General features: G+C 39.8%; 1 protein-coding gene across 1 annotated transcript in view; it reads left to right on the top strand.

Moving 5' to 3' along the window:
• PTPRG (protein tyrosine phosphatase receptor type G) overlaps positions 1 to 18,625 on the top strand; it is a 628,432-nt gene that overhangs the window by 477,963 nt on the left and 131,844 nt on the right. The window contains exon 8 of the mRNA XM_032781834.2: positions 4,627 to 4,819. Coding sequence (XP_032637725.1) covers positions 4,627 to 4,819 — 193 coding nt within the window. The remainder of the gene's footprint in view (positions 1 to 4,626; positions 4,820 to 18,625) is intronic.

Here is an 18,625-nt window from a genome sequence, read left to right as displayed (position 1 = left end):
TACGACATGAAACCCAATTTCCTTCTAATGATTCAGCTAGTACTGGTTATTTTAAGATAAAGTTAAGCTATTGTCTAAATATTTACATAGAAACCTTTTTTCTTCTTTTAAATTGAAGATTTGTTTTGAAAGTAAAATAAGTAACTTTATATGGACACGTATTTAGTACTTTGAAGTAATTACATTAGGAAAGAAATGTTACCATTAATTTGCCATCTTTAACTGTTGCTACAGCATAGTGAAGCTGCCATTATGTGCTTATCCAAATCTTTAAAGTTAGCACATAGCATCTCTTATTGTAGATTGAGGCAATGACTGGAACTTGTGTTGCAAGGAATCCCACAACAACAAATGAATATATGCAGTCAAGTGTTTAACTATTAAAAACATTTTGACATTTTAAAACCATTGTTTTTAGAAAGACTTCCTGTTGAAGTCAGATTCTTCTTTAATGTTCTTGTTTTTCTTCAATTGTTGAAAACAGAGCTGTTGTAAAATAAGCTATTCTGGTAAAAGTCAGTGAAGTATCTAACTAGAAGTGAATGTAAATGTGTCTGTATACACATTCTGTAAGCAAATGTTAAAATTATCTAATACACAGTTTAAGGAATGAGTATCTGTACATCTGGGTATAATGCTTAAATTATCCAAAAGTACAAAGTTTGGTTTAAAAGTCATAAAATAAATATAGTACGTAATCTGCAATATCTCAAATTAAGGTTAATAAATTTAACGATACACTTTAGTTATTAGCATCCAAATATTCAGGTACGTCACTCATAAATCTTAGTCATTAATCACTAAGGCCTGGTCTACACTGGGGTGGGAGGATCGATCTAAGATATGCAACTTCAGCTACGAGACTAGTGTAGCATAGCGAAATTGACGTATCTTAGATCAACTTAGAATCACTTACTTCGCGTCCTCGCGGCACGGGATCGAAGGCCACCACTCCCCCATTGACTTTGCTTCTGCCTCTTACTGAGCTGGAGTTCAGCAGTTGACGGGAGAGTGATCGGGGATTGATTTATCATGTCTACACTACACGCAATAAATCGATCCCCAATAGATCGATCACTACCTGCCAATCTGGCGGGTAGTGTAGACGTAACCTAAGAGTAGCTTGTGGAAAGCAAATATACGAGTGTAGATGATACCTATATACCCCACCCCCACTAGAGGGTTGCACGGCTGTATGTATAGTGGCATAGATAGAATAGTATAACTTGTGTGTGTAGACAAGCTTCCATGTTGGTTTAACAGGCAATGTGGAATAATAGTGTTATTTCCCCCTGCAGCATAAGATGGATATAGACTTAGAGATGTAGTTTCCAACCTGGCCAATACTGTCATTATGATGTGTTCCTTTTATAGAAGCAGCACAGTGTAATCCATTCTCTTAGTTTAACTTTATCACAAACCATAGGAAACCAGTCTGTAATCCCACATGGGAAAAGTGATATAATTTAAGCTCTGCTGAAGTTCCAATAAAATCCTTCCAAGGTATCTTGCTGGAAAATTGACAGTTTTGAAACCAGTCCATTGTGGAGGCTTCTCTCTTTTAGTCTTCATGCTCCATCACTGTCATCTCGCCTTATAATTATACAACAAAACAGCACAAGGCCTGTCACCCCGCAAATGCATTGTAAAGCTAAGTGCATTCAGTGACCCAAAGCGTAACATTCTCTCTGACAATGCACACCGAGTATTTTATTGTGATTAGAATGGGTTCAGTATTTTTAATTGCCATTTATAGATCCATCACTTAGAAAACTGTGCACATCAGGTTTTTAATAGTTTTTAATTACATGACTTTGAGTTTTAGATCACTTTCCTCCTTACCTACAATGGTGCCTGAAGAGCTTTTTATTTCATTTGAACTGGAGCTCTTGCTCCCTTGAAGGGCATGAATTTGACTTCCTCTGTTTTGCCAGCAGTGATGGATCAATTAATAGCTAATTTGTGTTACATAATATTTTTGTAATAAATCATTTCAACTTTGGTTTTATACATCAGCATGTAAAAAGGAAAGTTAAAATTGCATTTGAAACGGCAACAGTTCAAATGCAGTTATGCCTCCCCAAGGTAGCTTGCCAGAAGAAAATAGTGGAAAAGTTTTTTTTTAAAGGGTTTAAAAAGTCAGGTTAATGTCATGGAAGTAGAAAGGTGAAGACTTAACTTAGAGTGAGCAGTTGGTACATAAATTCTTGATCCTGCATAGGCCTTATGCACCAGCTTAACTTTGTACATTGCAAGTAGTCCCACCGAGTTCAATGAGACTGTTCCCAGCGCTTACAGTTAAGCAGGTGCAAAAGTCTTTGAAGAATTGGGGCCCAAGAGGGATTATCAGGAACCACGTTTTCTCTCCCTTCCTTCCTCCCTCATAAGAAAAGTGTAGGGTAATAGGTAGATAAAAGGGTGAAGAGACTATGTGTGATGCCTCTAGTTTTCCTCATAAATGCTGGTTAGAGATTCCATGGGAGCAGGATTGGATCCTTGGAGTCTTTCTTATTGCAGTATAACAAATTGTAGTTCTTGATGTGAAATATAAGCAGCCTAAGCACCTCCTTCACCCCGGATTTCATTCTGGTATCTTTCAGTTGCCTGCATCAATGAGGGAATATTTCATTTCTTTGTCACTGTTGCTGCTTGATCATTAATACTATGCCCACCTCTTTAAAAAGCATGGACTGGACAATGGCGCGCACCTTAAAAAAAGAGCTGAAATGACATCACTGGGTGGAGTTGACTAATGGAAGTTCTCCACATTCCCACATAGTAGATAACACAGGGTCAGTCAGAGCTGTGGTGTTGGACTGTTCAGTGTATGTTACTTAACCTTCTTTGCCTCAATTTCCCCATTTGTGTAATGAGGTTAATAGTTCTGTATCCCATCGGGGAGTCGTGAGGATCACTGTTTGCATAGTCATTTCACTTCCTCTGATATAAAAGGCTGTGCAGGCCCAATGTATCATCTATGATGCGTTAATTTGAGGGCAGATGAATTCTCCTGATACTCGGTTCCAAGTTCCCTACATTCATCCAAAACTGCCAGACTCAGGGTTAGAGATGTATAACAAATCCCTTCCATAATCTCAGTTCGAATTTTCATTGGGGGGCTCCCAATGCAAGAATTCTAAATTTTGTCTCGAATTAGCAGGCCCAACACACCACCAAGCTCTAGCCAGGCCTCCTATTGAAACAAAATGGGCCCAATTAACTCTGTCCTACCCTAATGATCAGAAGAAATTTTACAGGTTTCAGCTGAGTAGCTAGAAACCACAGGGCACAGCAGAATGAGTGGCCTGGACAGCGGCACAGGATGGGTGCTTCAATGCTGCTGATCTGTGGGGGAAATTAAATGATTTTAGTGGGTACCCAGACTCCAGTGGGGAACCCTTGACAGGTCTGTTAAGCTTCCCTTTGATTTTTTTTAGAGAGAAGTTATCAACTGAGGCTATGACGTGGTTGACAGTATAATAGTTTTTTTTCCTGGGTCATTAGTTTGTGTCTCAGAACTGTCACATCCTTCTCTGTAGCTTTTAGTGTAAATATACCTAATGAAAAGGAGGCTGGTATCGCTTTCAAACCGTGGTTTGTCATTAAGCTGTAAGAGAAACTCTAGGCCCCTCTAAAGTGTCTGGGCCAGATCCTGCTTCCACTGAAATCAAAAGCGTTGCTTTCAAGGAGAGCAGGATTAGATTATTTATACTGTTCTGTACTGCTCAGTCTTCCTTACTAATTCTAGTTCTTGATCTGAATGATAACAAGCTTTTAATAAATGTTATATTGACCTCAGCAACCAACTGAACAAACAACTTCACTGAATCTTTTCAATTCAGTCTGCCAGTAGTTTTTCTCTAGGAAATATTATGCTTTTTCTTAACAGAATGCACTTTTAAGCTACAATTATATCTTAGGAATTAATATGTTAAGGTACAAATAGCCTGGATCTGCATGCAGCATAGGAAACAGCAGCCTGTTCTCTTGGAGAGAATATGAAAGAATTAAATGTACCAAATAACGTGCCATACAAAATAAATACCGGGAGCATGGTTAGGGTTTTCTGCCTTAGTAGTGAAGCAGCAGAGAGAAAAAGTCAGTGTGGCCCAGTGGACAGGACATTTGACAAGGGATCAGAAGATCTTGGTTCTAGTCCTGGCTTACCTGCTGTTTGACCTTCGGCAAGTCACTTTGTGCCTCAGTTTCCCCATCTGTAAAATGGGGAGGATGCTATTGACCTTCCTTTGTAAAATGATTTGAAATCTATCAATGAAAACAGCAGCCTAACAGCTACATGTCAGTATAAATAGGTAGAGGGACTAATATAGAAGAATGATTTTGTGATGTAATGAATAAGTGTACGACACTTCTCAGTATAATATTAAGAAACAGGATATAAGCAAAGAGGGAGGGAGGGGCGGAGGTCTTGTCAGTGCACATATTAAATGCTTGAAGACAAGGGAGTCCAAGAACAAATGTTTTCTTTCCTGCATCGGACTCAAAATCAGTCTTGGCATCGGCGCTTCCTGCCATTTTACATTCTTATCAGCCACCCGGATTTCACCACATTGTTTTTCTAATTAATGTTCTTTTTTCCTTCCCTGCCCTGATGGCCACGTTCAGCTGGAGGCGTTCTATTCCATATTTACCACAGAACAGCAAGATCACGTTAAGTCTGTGGAGTATCTGAGGAATAACTTCCGACCGCAGCAGCGTCTGAATGACAGGGTGGTGTCCAAGTCTGCTGTGAAAGATGCTTGGAGCCAAGATGTGATGGACATCTTAGAAAATCCATTTGGCACAGAGGCTTCCAAAGGTAGATTGAGATTAATTGTATTTGTTGAATGACAGACTTGTCTTCTTTTTTTACATAGGGCTTTCAATTAATTGTCACTAGAAGTACAGGAGATTCACTAAAGAAATGTAGCAAGACTCAGTGATACACTGTAGTTATACTTAATTTAATTTGATACAGTTATGAGGCACTGAATTATACTTTTTCCCACAATGCTCACTTAGCCTGTGGAACTCATTGCCACAAGGAGGCCAAGAGCTTAGCAGGATTCAAAGAAGGGTTGGACATTTATGTTGATAAATCTGGATCTTCTAGAAAGGATTTTTAAAAATAGCCAAGAGTTTTAGAAGGGGTAGAAGACCTTTAGGTTCAGGGCATAAACCAACCTTTTGGTAATGGCAGTTGGGAAGAAACTATCCTTGTGGAGAGGTTATTCCATAGCTCCTTTCTTCAGTGTTTGCTGCACCTTCCTGTGGAGCAGCAGCTGGTGTTTGCTGCTGGCGGAGATAGCTGGACCCCCGTTTGGAGAAGAGCATTAAGAACCACATGGCTGTTCCAGGCTGTCAGGCTACTTTGCATGCACTCAGCAGAAGTGCAGGTGTAAATAATACTTTCAGATTTATTTCTTGTGTGTTTATGTTCCATTTTTTCTATGTGATGATTTTATTAGGCAGAGCTCACTGCTTAAATAATCCTAGTCAGGCACCCACCTGCCTCAATGATGGGGAAACTTGATGGGGTGGGCGACGACAGGGGACAGTCCCAGCAGCGAGGGAGACAGACATTCGCTAAGAACGCTAGGTAGCTCCTCCCCTCAGGAGTCTCTGGCACCCATTGGGGGCAGGCTGAGGAGAGCCTACTCCGAGATATGGGTTATATAGTAAGGAGCCCTGTAATCCTCGCACTGGTAGTAATTAAATATCCTGATATAGGAGAATATGAGTGATAGGTGTGTAGTGCCCCTCCCTGGTGTTAAGTTCAATAAAGTTGCAGCCTGCCTCTTCAAATCCATCCATGTGTCCATCTTCATTTTACCGCTTTGTCCACATCGGTTGAGTGGATTCAAATACGCACTTCCAAGGCTGGCACAGATAGCACACCTCTTGTGGCGTTCAGCTGCCACTCTTGCCTTCCCAAGAGAGCTGGGACAGAGCGGGGCTCTCAGGGCTTTATTATTCTGTGGCTGTTTGTTCACTCAGAAAGAGAAGCATATAAAAGGCTGCTTTGGGACAAGGAATTTATATCAGGAGTGAGAAGAAGATATTGTCAGTCAGAACAATCTAGGCTGTGCTCTGGCCTGAAAGTTTAAAGCAGTGTTTTATCAGCACCATATGCCAATATTTATTCCTTCTGATATATACTGCGTGAGTATTATTTACCCAGGGCAGTAATGAACATTAATAGTTTACATTATGTTAAAATGACAAAACTGACTAGCTTTTATTGTGAGTCTAGCTCAGGTACTTCTGGGCCAGGTAGTGTAATATTGCAGAAGGTTTTACTGCTTTGGTTGAATGGTTGAATACTCCTTGCCTCACTGGACTGTTTTAAAGATGATAAAGGAAATAGCTGAGACCCACAATTATAGCTGCATGTTACAAATACTATGCAATGGATTAGACTTGAAATTCAAAATGTTGCCATTGGTTAAAGCCCATTAAAGTCCATGGAAAGATCCCCATTGACTTCTCTGTGCTAAATCCAACCCTAAGGCCCTGATTCAGCATGTGCCTAACTTTAACATGTGAGTAATTCCAGTGAACCAAATGGAACTACTCACATACTCAAGCGTTAGGCTTAAGTGGCTAGCTGAATGGCGGCCTAAATCTGTATGGAGTCCTGTATGTAGAAACCTCTTACAATGGTGCTTTTGTATCTGCTGAGATCAGTTCAGGCATACTGACCATCCACAGGTGTTGTGACCATGTTGGCATTTGGGGACAGCGCATTGTCAATGGAGAACCCTTGATTTTGGAACTTGCATTCCCCACGCTTGTCTGATGACCCATTTTGGTGGCCTTTATGTCAGGTAGTGTCATGGGGTCCACTCTTCTCTAGTGGCACCTCCTGCTGGCCACCCTGGGAATTGGCTATGCCAGGCTTGCCCTTCCCTTCTAGCAGTGTCTTGCCCCATAATGTCTCACCCTGTGATCCCTCTCATTCCAGAGACTGCAGCCTCCTCTTCATGGCTTGGCCCTCCAGCCAGGCCACTAAGGTCCTTCCATTCTGAGCAATTTTAAATCTTTCCAGACCCACTGTCTGGCTGGCATTTCCAACGCCCTGTGCCACTGCCCAGTGACTGGTAGGGGAACCCAGGCCCGCCCTCTATCCAGGCCTGCCCTCTGGGTTCTAGCCCAGTGACTCTATAACAAACAGCCAGGGTCTCTGTACCATCCTACCCCTGCTGCTGTTTCCCTGGGCTTCTTCCTACTTATCTGGCTTCCCCCCTCTCTGGGTTTGCTGTTCTCCCCACTCCCTCCACTCAGGGAGTGGATGTAGCCTACTTCCCTCCAACCCTTGTCTGCAGCCAGCTACCTGGCTTTATATAGCCCCCCCCCCTCCCCTGTTTCTGCACAGGTGAGCCTATTCTTTAATTAGGACTTCCCCTCAGCATTCAGTCTACCAGGTTAATTGGCCCATCTGGCCTCCATTAACCTCTTCCACTCCTGTGTTGAGTGGACACCCCATCACAGGTGGGAAAAGAACCATTGATTGTTTTCTCTAGGCCTTTTCCTTTGGAGGCTGACTGTTGGTGAGAAGTTATTTGCACTGACTCTGTCAATATGTTGTAACTTTACCAGCTGCACATGTACTGGGGACAATGGCGGCAGGTGCATTTTTATGAATTTAAAAGTAAATTGGTTGCTCCGGTGTTACCAACATAAAATGGAGTGTAGCACATCCTTGCAAAGGCTATAGGGCCGAGTTATATCTGCCCCAGAGATACTACAATGCAAATGTTCCTGGCCCCTTTCTTGACGAAGGTGAATTGGGGAATGAAATGCCTGGTTCACTGCACATTCTGAACTAGTGACATATAAATAAAATGACTTGAAGTCACAATACTTGAATGAAAGCTAAACCTATTGTTTATTTCTCTAGTAAATACAATGCATCATTATATAGTGTCATTCATGCAAAAGTACTGCAGCACAGAACATTTCACAGCCAGAGATAGTCTAGCATACAAATATAAGACTACAAGGTTAACATAATGTATGAAACCTTAACATATCTAACATCCTTCTACTTTCAGTGGCTGTCATTAAAATACAGCATTTGTCAACAGCTAACAGTGTAATATCCAAGATTACCATAGTTTCTCTTTATATGTAGAATAAGAGATATTTGCAGTAACTGTATGATAATAGTTGGGAAACATTGACTTTTTAATGGCTATTTTGTAATATATTGTAGGATTGGCTGTAGCCATCTTAAGATTTCGTTCATGTGAGATTTTTATGTCAAACCCCATGAAAACCCTGTGAACTGTTATAAATCTAGAAAACAATTTATAGTACGTACTTAATAAGCCATTTTATTTTATAGGAAAAGGAGCAAGGAAATAGAATTTACAGGATGTTTGGAATAATTTTGACAATCATCCACTTAACAGTGTCATGTGTCTGTCCATTGATGAACTATCTTCTCTTGAACTGTTCTGGATATGCCATACATCAGTATTGGAACCCCTGTTCTTTAGATATCAAAGATAATTCAAATCAGATCATGGTGACCAGCTGACCAATAAACTATGAAGATACATAATAGAAAAATCAGTTTGTTCATCCAGTTCCCCTGAATGAATGTGTGACAGGTTCAGTCACAGAGACCTCCTTGGGACTGTCACCTGACGTGCTGGAATTACCTCTGAGCCTGTTTTCCCAGCCAACTTGGGACTCCAGAACCCTGGCTAGTTGAGCCAGACTCTCTAGTCTGCTGCGACACAGACCCATGTCTGAACCATGCCCCCAAAGCTGCAAGCTTTAACTGAAAGTCTGCTGAGCAGGTCAGCTCTCTCCAGCACGCAGACACCCAGCTCCCAATGGGATCCAAACCCCAAATAAATCCGTTTTACTCTGTATAAAGCTTATACAAAGTAAACTCATAATTTATCTGCCCTCTATAACACTGATAGAGAGAGATGCACTGCTGTTTGCTCCCCCAGGTATTAATCACTTACTCTTGGTTTGTTAATAAACAAAAGTCTATATGATTTTATTAAGTATAAAAGTATAATTTAAGTGGTTTCAAGTAATAACAGACAGAACAAAGTAAGTTACCAAGCAAAATAAAACAAAACGTGCAAATCTAACCCTAATACATTAAGAAACTGAATACAGGTAACTCTCACCCTCACAGATGTTTCAGTAAGTTTCTTTCCCAGACTAGACTCCTTCCTAGTCTGGGCACAATCCTTTCCCCTGGTACAGTCCTTGTTCCAGTTCAGGTGGTAGCTAGGGGATTTCTCACGACTGACAACTACCTTTGTTCTGTTCGACCCCCTTTTATAGCTTTGGCCTAAGGTGGGAATCCTTTGTCTCCCTGGGTCCCCCATCCCTCCTTCTAAATGGAAAAGCACCAGGTTTAAGATGGATTCCAGTACTAGGTGACATGGTTATATGTCCTGTGAGACCCTAGCCTCCATTCTTTCTAGCCTGACTCACATGAACACAGGAAGGCTTACAGGTAAACAGAGCCATTTACAACCAATTGCCCTGGTTAATGGGAGCTATCAAGATTCTAAACCACCATTAATGACCCCACTTTGCATAATTACAATAGGACTTCAGAGTAATACTTCATATTTCTAGCTTCAGATACAAGAATGATACATTCATACAAATAGGATGAACATACTCAGTAGAGTATAAGCTTTGTAATGATACCTTACAAGAGACCTTTTGCATAAATCATATTCCATTTACATTATAGTCACACTTATAAACATATTTCCATAAAACACATGGAGTGCAATGTCACAGTATGTTTCCCCAGACAGGGCAGCAACTCGTAACGTTTAGGAAGTGGAGTTTCTTGAATTCCCTCATCCCATTTCCTTCCATTGGCAGAACCTACTGAAATTTCATTTGCTTAGGACTGCTCTATATTAAAAGTTAGGCACATGCCTAAGTACCTTGCTGAATCAGCACCTACAAGCTGAGAATAACATTTACATTGATCCTGCGGTGACCAGTTGAGCCTGCTAATCAAAAAAACATACAAATCTTCTGTAATGATCTAGTCACTGAAACGTACAATTATGACATTCAGAATAACCTCAGCTGGAACATGATTCATTGATTAAGGGGTATCAGCCGGTAAATAAAACACAAAATAACCTGTTGATGATCCCAGATGAGTGACGGATTATGGCTCTAATCCTTCAAACCCTTAGGTGATTTATCCCATTGAATTTAATAAGACTGCTCACCTGTTTAGCACTATGGATGTGTGTAAGGATTTGCAGGATTGGGGACTGCATGTGTAGACTTAAAAATGAGAGCTGGTCAGATATTAGATACATTTTTTAACTAAACAATAAATGAAATGGGTAATGTATTGAATATATTATTTGACTGATATTCTTAACCAGTTATCAAACTTATCAAATAATATACAAATATTCATCAGATAACATGTAACAGAATGGTAATGGCAATATTAGATTCATGCCACTTGACCATCTCCATTAGCATTAATAATTTTGCACTTTAAAAACAAAAAACCTCCCCTTAATAATTGGTTTCTCTATTTTCTGACTTTCCCACCTGATGAGTTCAGATTTCTGTGTTTGTCAAAGAGCATCACACATTGTGCTCCTGGTTCTTTCTTTCTTCAGTTTTTAATGAGATGAGGTAGGATAATGTGTGATGATTAGCATAATAAGTGAGCATGACACTTAAGAGTATAATAATAAACAGGATCCTCTCGCTAATGAGCTTACAGTCAACGGGCTCGACTCTCCAACCCTGAAAATCCCTCACTTTCATACGTAGCCCACTGAAATAAGATATACCAACAAACAGTTGGTGCAGCTGTTGCGAAGAAAACATACCACTATTAATTCATAACTTGAGAAGTTGCTGCCTCTCAAGTAGTTGGTTTTAAAATACAACTGATTTCCATTGAAGTCTTTGCTTGTATTTCTGCTACTGATTTGGGCTCTTAGACAATTGTTTGTACGTATAGATAGTTTGATTATGAATGCCTTTCACCTTTCGGTCTCATTAGATGAGCTATAAGGTTCACAACAATTAAACGAACATCCCATGGGGAGGTGCTCTTGACATCAGAGTTCTCTTTCGCAGATGCCTGATTACTTCCCCAAAGGTGTCCGATTGCTCTTCGCTGAGTCCCATATGATGCAGTTTGCCATCAGTGGGAATTTGTCTTAGAGTACCACCTTTAATTATGATCCTTGACTTAGTTAACTAATGAGCAGTCATAATTTCACTACAGTAACACCTAATGGCTTTTGACTCTAAGTCAACATCTGGGTTATTTCTCTAGTATTCCACGTGTAAATGTTTTTCATATTTAGTGCGCCAGGTTAAGCCATCATGATGCACTCTGTTTGGAAGTCATTGTAACCTCCAAGTTATTAAAACTATCTAGAAGATGCGTTTTTGTTGTTTTCCTGTATGGTTCACTCTGGGGCAATGCTCCGAATATTGATTTGGAGTCAAAAGCAGAGCACTACTCAAGCAAAGCAAGGTAGTTCAGAGTCATTATTTCACAGCTGCTGACATCAGAAATGAAAGCAGTGCCTCCTATGGAAGTACTTCCTTTTTTCTGAATATCATCTCTTACTCTTAGAAGGACAATATCACAGCATTGCTTCAATTAACATCATCCAAAAAAAGATGAATTTTTCTGGAACATGTGCAAGGTGAAGAAGTGTGTGAAGATGCGGTCATTTGGGGTCAGACAGTTTCAGGCATTAACAGTAATATTTCAGAATGGAATGAACCCTCAGACTTACGGCAGAATTGTTTCCTGAAAATTATGTTGTAAGTCGAAACATTGTAACTAGCAACCACAGTCCACTCCATTGCGGGACCAAGCATCATAAAGTCGAAACCAATTTTCATAAGCTGAATTGGTATCAATTCAGAAACATTGTAAGTGCCGTTCGTCATAAGTCGAATGTCGTAAAATCGAGGATTGCCTGTATTTTTGCCCTGTGCTTTATTTCTTCTTTTGGAATGAAAATCATCAGGAATAAAACTGAGTATCTGGTTTGTAGATTTGATGCTGTCATGTGAGAAGATACCAGATGGTCATTAGGCCTGCAGTTGTGTGTAGTTCTGAGTGCTGGGCACTGAGGAAGAGACAGGAGCAGATCTTGAATACAGTGGAAATGAAAATATTAAGATATGGATGCTTGGCATAACAAAGATGGACTGTGTTCGTAACAAACAAATTAAGGTAATTGTGAAGGTGGCACCAATGATGGAAATGCTGAGGGTAACCCAGGCTTACATGGTTTACGCAAGTGAAAAGAAGATCAAAACAATATATAGGAAACAGGATGTTAAGCTTTGAAGTGCAAGGTGGGAGAAAGGATGTAAGACCTCAAGCTAGATGGATGGATGTCATACAAAAGGATTTGGTTAGCTGCAGAGTTTCCAAGGAACTGCTTCAAGACTGACTGGAATGGAGTTGGGTCTTTGAGACTAAAGCTACAAGAATAATAATTTGTTTTTCCTTTTTAAGTGCCAGTGTTTTGTGTAGTCCTCAAGGCAGACGAGGAGTCCCCTTGATTTCTTTCTGCAACTCCAAAGAAATAGCTCACACAGGAAGGTTCCTTCTCTTTAAGAGTTGTATTAAAAAGTCTGAGGCAAACAAAGAATCTTGTATAGAAACAAGTCCTAAATGCTCATTTCTGTCTCCTCTGAGAGACCTAATCTTTTATGCAAAACATAGTATACGTGAGAAATACAGATATAAAATGATATATTACAAACATCTTAACTTGAAATCCCTAACAAAATGATAAAACATTATTTATTTCTTCACGTCTTATCGTTAGTTAGGGAAAATGCAAATGAGCAAGAATCATTTTCAGTGCACTTACCATATGGTCACAGTTGCAGCTAGTCTTGCTGCCTTTGGTAGGATCTGTTCCACACAGTGGCTGCCCTCTGAGTAAAAAAGTTTTTCTTAAACTACCTAAGGGGCAGTTTCTGTTCATTCCCTTTTGTTTTAAAGTTTCTTTTGCAAATTTCTTTGTGCCATCACCTTCATTGTTATGCCCCTTCATATTTGCATATACCTTAGCCACATCACTTCTTTCTTGTCCTTTCCTTTGCAGATGACCCTAGTTATCTCAATATTTAAACAGTTCTAATCATTTTCCTAAATCATGTCAGACACTGAGCTGATAATTCTATGCACCTTCTCATTATCACCCGACATCCTTTTCCTGATCAGTATCTTGCACTGCAGTTCTTCAGCCCTTGTATTATTATTTCTATAGCCCAGTAGATGTGCACTATGCTAACACGTTAAACCCTGTCCTGCCCCCCAAGGAGTCTAAAATCTAAGAGACATGGAATACAAAGGATTAGGTATCAAGGTGAGAGTAGGAACTGACACTTTTCAGAAGGAGATACTCCACTTTTCTTACAAAAATGTATAAGCTGCTTGGTGTCCTTCCAGTTTGGTGTGTCCTCCTGACTTAGTTTTGTGTTAGTTTAGTGTGATGTTTCCATTGCTGTGACCGCTGTGGATAGTGAGTTATTAATAAGCATTTATGAAGCACCATAACTTTGCCTGGTGCTTTTGAGATTAGAGCATGGACAGGGATTATGTTTAAAGAGTGGTATGAATAACATATTACAAAAATTAACACCGTACATATTGCATCCTCTTGTGGTATGAGTGCACAGCTCCTATTAATGCTAATGGGAGCTGTGTACTCCACAAGGAGTAAAAAGATGTTTTCCATTATATACCTCCTGTTCCAGTGGAAGCATGACTAGGTGTATCTGTCCTTCATAGAAAACACGGTAAAACCACAGTTAACAGGACTGACGCTCAGGGGCTCTGTTTCTGGCTCTGCCACAGAGATCTTGCACAAGTCACTCCATCTTTCTGTGCCTTGGTTCCAACGTTAGTTAAATGAGGATGATCGTTTTTCCCTTTCTAACTGCAGTGTTAGGAGGTGCTCAGGTCCCACAGTGATGGAGGCTATATTAAATTCTATGCAGGGGGCTCCCCAGAAAGGATCGGAAAACTCTTCGTAATGTGGATCTCGGACTTTCTGCCATTTAACATACTTGGTTTCCAAAAACTACTATAATTTGATAGGTTGGAAGGATGCAAAGGTATCTGATTTCTGTCCCCCCCTTCCTCACACACGCCTCCAGCAGCCACCCCACCCTAAGTGGGAGCTCTCGCTATCAGCCAGGCCAGGTTTAGCTTACTGGGCCAATTTAAGTAAGTTCCTGGGTTTGTCACCCATTCAGTCCATCACATTTCATTTTACAGCTGCATTGACATCACACACACACGTTCCTCTTCTCCCGTTTTCAAATGACACTAGTTAGTGCCCTTGTGCTGCTCCCTAAGAATTAGTTTTCTAGGTCACTTCTGTACTGGTGTGACTGTGTGCCTCTACTAGGCCAGCCATTTGGCCCTTGAAAATATTTATCATTCGTCTCAAAATTTCCTACAGTTCAGACCAAGAGGAGTCATGATACATTCCTTTAATGACTAGATCATAAGCTATGTGTGGAGCTGATTTGCCATTTTGAACAGGGCATCCTGTACATGCATATACGTATTGTGCATAGACTCTTGCCTCACTATGCTCGTGCCTACATGTTCCAAAAAGTGCTATGCACACGTTGGCCGAACTGTTGGCTGCCATGCATCAGAAGGTTTAAATGGGTGACCCTAGTTAATGCTGTAAATATTTCCCTTCCCTAGAAAATCCTCCTTTGTGTGAGCATTGACACCATATGTGTCTCTGCACTTGATCCCACCTGTTACGCTACATACCAAATATACTGTACAAATATATAAATACATAGATCTAAATAGACATAGGTATCCTTTTTAAAGGTATGTATCATACTATGTATATGCTCTGTGTATCTGTAGTGTATAATATATACACAGAGATTGTAGTCCGGATCTCTAGCTGGTGTAGACTCGCATAACAGTGTTGAGCTCAGGGAAGTTGTGTTGATTGATACCCGGCTGGATTCAGCCTACAGTGTACAAACCCGTGTGGGTGTGAGAGAGAGATGAAACATCTGGGGAGGGAAAACACACCACAGTTTCTGCCTTTCAGTAAAATAGGATTTGTTGCAGTGATGCCATGGAAACTCAAATACTAAAAAGTAATCCATACAGGAATGAATCAGATTGCACCCCAGATGTTAACTGAATATTCACCTCAGGAAATGGGCCATCAGCAGACAGGGCAAAAATTTCACTTTCCAAAGCCTCTTAAATGGGAAATTCTGTACCCAGTCACCAGTGGGATGTCATTGTTTCACATGGAAAATCAGACAACACGAGGTTTTGTCCATATTTCTTAAGCGTAAGGAATAACCTTGTTTGTTTGAAGCATAGTCAAAGGTGAGAGCAGAGAAGATAGTCTGTGTCCTAGATACATTCTGCCTGTAGATTGAAGTAGATCAACACAAATATTTGTGAGTACTGTGCACTCTGTAGCCTGTAGATGCCTGCTAGCAAAGAGAAGGCAAAGATAAATAATAAAAGTGTGTGTCTCTTTAAAAGTAATTATTCACATGTATTAATAGTGGCGCTTACAAGGATCACAGCACTTAACATCATGAACTAAAACAGCTAAGTGTTACAGACATTCAGTAAAAGAAATGTGGCAAGGATGTTGTAGATCTGCCTCTTAGAACTCTTTATGTATTTATGCCTGTTTTTCCTCTGTGTATGATCCTCATAACCTGTTTCTTTTTCTTAGTGTAGGCAACCCACCATTCCAGGACAGAGAATGAATCATATCAAAAAGCATGGTGGTGTTTTCTATGAGTCTCATTCTAGTCTCACCCCAGTTACATACTGCAGTATTTCTGTTGAGTTACTCCTGAGTGATGCCAATGCAAGGAAGCAGAATTTGGTCCTTTATTACTTCCATTGCTATGATACAGTCAGTTTAATACATGTTGTGTGTGTGTGGATTTTGTGTTTACAGTGTGTCTTACTTAGATTGAATCATTTTGATACATTGCGTGAGGGAAGGGGTGTTAGGAGACAGAATATGCAGGTTTCATATTTGCCCATTTTCTGGTTAGTCTTTAAAATGGCCTTGATTTCTGTATTGTTTGCAGACATGTTTCTCCTGGTCAAAGCGACAGGTTGAAACTAGGGCTGTCGATTAGTTGCAGTTAATTCATGCGATTAACTCAAAAAAATTAATCACGATTAAAAAAAAAGTAATTGTGATTAATCACACTGGTAAACAATAGAATACCAGTTGAAATTTATAAAAAAAAATTGATGTTTTTCTATATTTTCAAATAGATTGATTTCTATTACAACACAGAAAACAAAATGTACAGTGTTCACTTTATATTATTTTTTATTACAAATATTTGCACTGTAAAAGATAAACAAAAGAAATAGTATTTTCAGTTCACCTCATATAAGTACTGTGGTGCAATCTCTTTATCATTTAAGTGCAACTTAAAATGTAAATTTTTTTTGTTACATCACTGCACTCAAAAACAAAACAATGTAAAACTTTAGAGCCTACAAGTCCGCTTAGTCCTACTTGTTGTTCAGCCAATCGCTAAGACAAACAAATTTGTTTACGTTTACAGGAGATACTGCCTGCTTCTTATTTACAATGTCACCTGAAAGTGAGAACAGGCGTTCGCATGGCACTTTTGTAGCTGGCATTGCAAGGTATTTGTGCCAGATATGTTAAACATTCGTACGCCCCTTCATGCTTCGGCCACCATTCCAGAGGACATGCTTCCATGCTGATGATGCTCATTTAAAAATAATGATTATTTAAATTGTGTGACGAACTCTTGGGAGAGAATTGTATGTCCCTGCCTCGTTTTTCTAGATTCTACCGTATATTTCATGTATAGCTCTCTCAGATGATGACCAGCACATGTTCATTTTAGAACACTTTCACTGCAGATTTGGCAAATGCAAAGAAGATACCGTGTGAGATTCTAAAAATAGTACAGCACTAAACCCAGGATTCAAGAATCTGAAGCGCCATCCAAAATCTAAGGGATGAAGTGTGAGCATGCTTTAGAAGTCTTAAAAGAGCAACTCTCAGATGCAGAAATTACAGAACCCAAACCACAAAAAAGAAATCAATCTTTGCTGGTGGCATCTGATTCAGATGATGAAATGAAAAGCGTTTGTCACCTATTTGGATCCTTATTAGAGTGACACACAACCCATCGTCGACGCATGTCTCTGGGATAGTGGCTGAAGATGAGGGGCATACGAATGTTTAGCACATTGGCATATAAATACCTTTGCAGTGCCGGCTACAACAGTGCTATGGGAACGCCTTTGTTCTCACTTTCAGAGCTAGATTGTAAACAAGAAGCGGCAGCCATATCACTCAAATTGAAAACTTATTTGTCTGAGCTATTGGCTGAAGTAGGATTGAATGACTTTTACGCTCTAAAGTTTTACATTGTTTAAGTTTGAAATGCAGAGGGTTTTGTACATAATTCTACATTTGTAAGTTTTAGCTTTCATGATGAAAGAGGCACTACATACTTGTATATGAAAATGAAAAATATTTCTTTTGTTTTTTACAGTGCTCAATATTTTGAATAAAAAATGAACATAAAAGCTAGCACTTGTATTGCATGTCACTAGTAAGTAATAACTCAATATATTTGAAATGAGTAAAATAAATTGGGTGGCTAGAGCCCTTGGCTTGTGCTCCTTACTTGAATGCAGGTCAGAGGGGTCCCTCCCTCCCAAAGAGGCAGGGCAAGCACAGAATCCATATTTCTAGGATGCGCAGCGGAACTCTATTCTGTTTGGGTAACCAAGGATGTATGTTTCTCCACAAGACAAGAAGGCAGCAGGCTCCTCCCATCTTACTCTCCTTCCATCAAATATCTTATTCAGTGATGTGTTGGGTAAATGGTCGGCTGGGTTGCTGCATTTCCTTCCTGCACACACCAGAGCCCCAGCTGAGATCCTGTGTCATAAATAGATAGGTAAGGTAAAGGTTAAGTTTCTTTATCACTGGAAAGGGTACCAAACCTTGACCAGAGACAAATCAAGATAAACGGATTGTAATACAAGATCAGGGCGGGAATTTGTATACTCGGGTCTTTTGTTGTTTTCTCGCTGTGAGAAAAACAGGTTTCTACCCTAATCTTATTCTTATAAATTATAACCAAAAGTCTATGAGTACAAAAGGAAACATCAATTCGCATATAGAGGAGGTTGGTTGTACGAATAGGATGTGGACGCTGTGTCTTTTGTTGTTTTTCGTCTGTGAGTTAACAGCTTCTTCTACGCACTTATTCCAAGTGTCTCTACACATCTGTGATACAAGGAACCCAAGCAACTTTGGCTATGAGATGCTTTGGTTGTATTTACATGTATATGGATTGGTTGGACTGGTTTAATCGGGCTATCTTTTAAATCAGACTGTTGCTCTTGCATATTTCTTATAAGCCAGAGCCTGTATTGAGTTTCTATCTATATTATGTTTTCTATTAATTCCGTTTTATTTTTATATAAATTTTCTTTTAAAACTTGTGGAAGTCTTTTCTTCTCCTAGGAGGCAAAGGGAAGGAAAAGCCAGGCTGTGGGCTATTTTCTCATTGCTTCAGGAAAGAGCAG

Source organism: Chelonoidis abingdonii, chromosome 17 (genome assembly GCF_003597395.2).
Source record: "Chelonoidis abingdonii isolate Lonesome George chromosome 17, CheloAbing_2.0, whole genome shotgun sequence".
Classification (NCBI taxonomy): domain Eukaryota; kingdom Metazoa; phylum Chordata; order Testudines; family Testudinidae; genus Chelonoidis; species Chelonoidis abingdonii.
Note: the sequence above shows the minus strand (reverse complement) of the source record. Positions and strands in the feature narration are given on the sequence as shown.